At 46.5% G+C, this 2,190-nt stretch overlaps 1 protein-coding gene across 4 annotated transcripts in view; it reads right to left on the minus strand.

Annotated features, from left to right (window-relative positions):
* ubtfl (upstream binding transcription factor, like) overlaps positions 1-2,190 on the minus strand; it is a 14,972-nt gene that overhangs the window by 8,897 nt on the left and 3,885 nt on the right. For all 4 annotated transcript variants that reach the window (XM_046051189.1, XM_046051190.1, XM_046051187.1 and 1 more), the window contains 4 exons: positions 1,574-1,749; positions 1,339-1,422; positions 1,017-1,172; positions 699-763 (listed from right to left, as the gene is read on the minus strand). In XM_046051189.1, the coding sequence (XP_045907145.1) occupies positions 699-763; positions 1,017-1,172; positions 1,339-1,422; positions 1,574-1,749 (481 nt within the window). The remainder of the gene's footprint in view (positions 1-698; positions 764-1,016; positions 1,173-1,338; positions 1,423-1,573; positions 1,750-2,190) is intronic.

Consider the following 2,190-nt stretch of genomic DNA (forward strand, 5'->3'; position numbering starts at 1 on the left):
AATGCTAACACCACACGCTTAAAAACACACGCTAAATGCTAACACCACACGCTTAAAAACACACGCTAAATGCTAACACCACACGCTAAACAACACACGCTTAATGCTAACACCACACGCTTAAAAACACACGCTAAATGCTAACACCACACGTAGTTTACACGTAGTAAACAGTCAATACTCAATACACAGTCAGTGAACAGCACACAGTCAGGTAAACAGTCAGGTAAACAGTACACAGTCAGTACACAGTAAACAGTCAGTGAACAGTCAGTAAACGGTAAACAGTCAGTGAACAGTAAACAGTCAGTGAACAGTCAGTACACAGTAAACAGTCAGTACATAGTAAGTAAAAAAAGTCAGTGAACAGTCAGTAAACGGTAAACAGTCAGTAAACGGTAAACAGTCAGTACACAGTAAACAGTCAGTACACAGTAAACAGTCAGTACATAGTAAGTAAAAAGTCAGTGAACAGTAAACAGTCGGTAAACAGTCAGTGAACAGTAAACAGTCAGTGAACAGTCAGTGAACAGTAAACAGTCAGTAAACAGTAAACAGTCAGTAAACAGTAAACAGTCAGTAAACAGTCAGTACACAGTAAACAGTCAGTACATAGTAAGTAAACAGTCAGTGAACAGTAAACAGTCGTAAACAGTAAACAGTCAGTAAACAGTAAACAGTCAGTAAACAGAACATACCTGAATCGAGCCATATTCTTCTCAAACTCTTCTTTCTCTCTCTGAAACTCTGTGATGTACTTTTGCTGCAGGAAGACAAACATGTTTTGTTGTTTTGAACAGTTTATTTACAGGACCCGGTTTTAGGATTCTGGCTTTCAAAATAATGGACTGAACAACAACTGGATCATCATGGCTAACCTGGATTTAAGACTTACTGTACTTCATTTGGACCTTTTCTATTAAGAACATCTGAATCACATATTATCATCTGTATCTGTGACTTGTAAAGTCAGCTGACATGTTTTCAGCCAATCAGCTACAGAGCGCCACCCTGACCTTCTTCTTCTCGGGCAGCTCCTTGTACTTCTTGGACAGGATCTTGGTCAGGTCCAGGTTGCTCATCTCCGGGTGGATTTTGGCGTATTTGGCTCGTTTCTCCATGAAGAAGCGGAAATACGGAGTCAGAGGCTTCTTAGGGAAATCTGGATGAGTCTGTGGAGAGGTGGAGTCAGGGTCAGAGGTCAGAGACCACTCCAGAAACACATCTGGGATCAGTCTGCAGAGATTTCAATCATTTGGACTATTTTTAATTTCCTGCTGCAGGTCCAGGATCAGCTGCAGGTCCAGGATCTGCAGCGTTCAGCACAGTCTGACTCACCTTCAGTTTTTTGCCTTTGTACGGATTCTTCACGAACTCCGTGGCGTCTACGATCAGCTCCGTCATCGTTCTGTACTTGCGAACCTGAAACACAAAAACACGACGGCGTCCTGTGGTCAGTGAACACATCAGCAGTTAATTAATGAGTGTTCACCTTTTAGCTTCAGGTAGAGCTCTTTCATGTTAGTTAGTAAAAGTAAGTAAGAAAATCTGTCGCCGTGTTAACAGTTCGTACCTCAGACGAGACTTTCTGCCACTTCTGGCGACACATGTCTCCGGTGAAGCTGCCGAAACAAACTTTCTCCCAGTCGAAGTGCGACTCTGTGGTTTTATACTTCATGGCGTCTCCGTCCGGCAGCACACTGCGAATCCTCTCCAGCAGAGTCAGACAGTCCTCCTTCGTCCAGTCATCTGTACACACGATAAGTAATATTAGCCGTTCATCAACAGCTGTTCATCAGTTTGAGACACCGGATCCAAAAAACAGTTCTGCTCTCAGAGCTCATAAGAAGGTTCAGCAGAGACGTCCGTTCCTATCAAGCAGCAACTTCCGGCTCTGACAGTGACCCTTAAACCTGCGTCCTCTCCAGCGGCCAGCAGGGGGCGCCTTAAACCTGCGTCCTCTCCAGCGGCCAGCAGGGGGCGCCTTAAACCTGCGTCCTCTCCAGCGGCCAGCAGGGGGCGCCTTAAACCTGCGCCCTCTCCAGCGGCCAGCAGGGGGCGCCTTAAACCTGCGCCCTCTCCAGCGGCCAGCAGGGGGCGCCTTAAACCTGCGTCCTCTCTAGCGGCCAGCAGGGGGCGCCTTAAACCTGCGTCCTCTCCAGCGGCCAGCAGGGGGCGCCTTAAACCTGC

This window comes from Micropterus dolomieu, linkage group LG06 (genome assembly GCF_021292245.1).
Source record: "Micropterus dolomieu isolate WLL.071019.BEF.003 ecotype Adirondacks linkage group LG06, ASM2129224v1, whole genome shotgun sequence".
NCBI lineage: Eukaryota > Metazoa > Chordata > Actinopteri > Centrarchiformes > Centrarchidae > Micropterus > Micropterus dolomieu.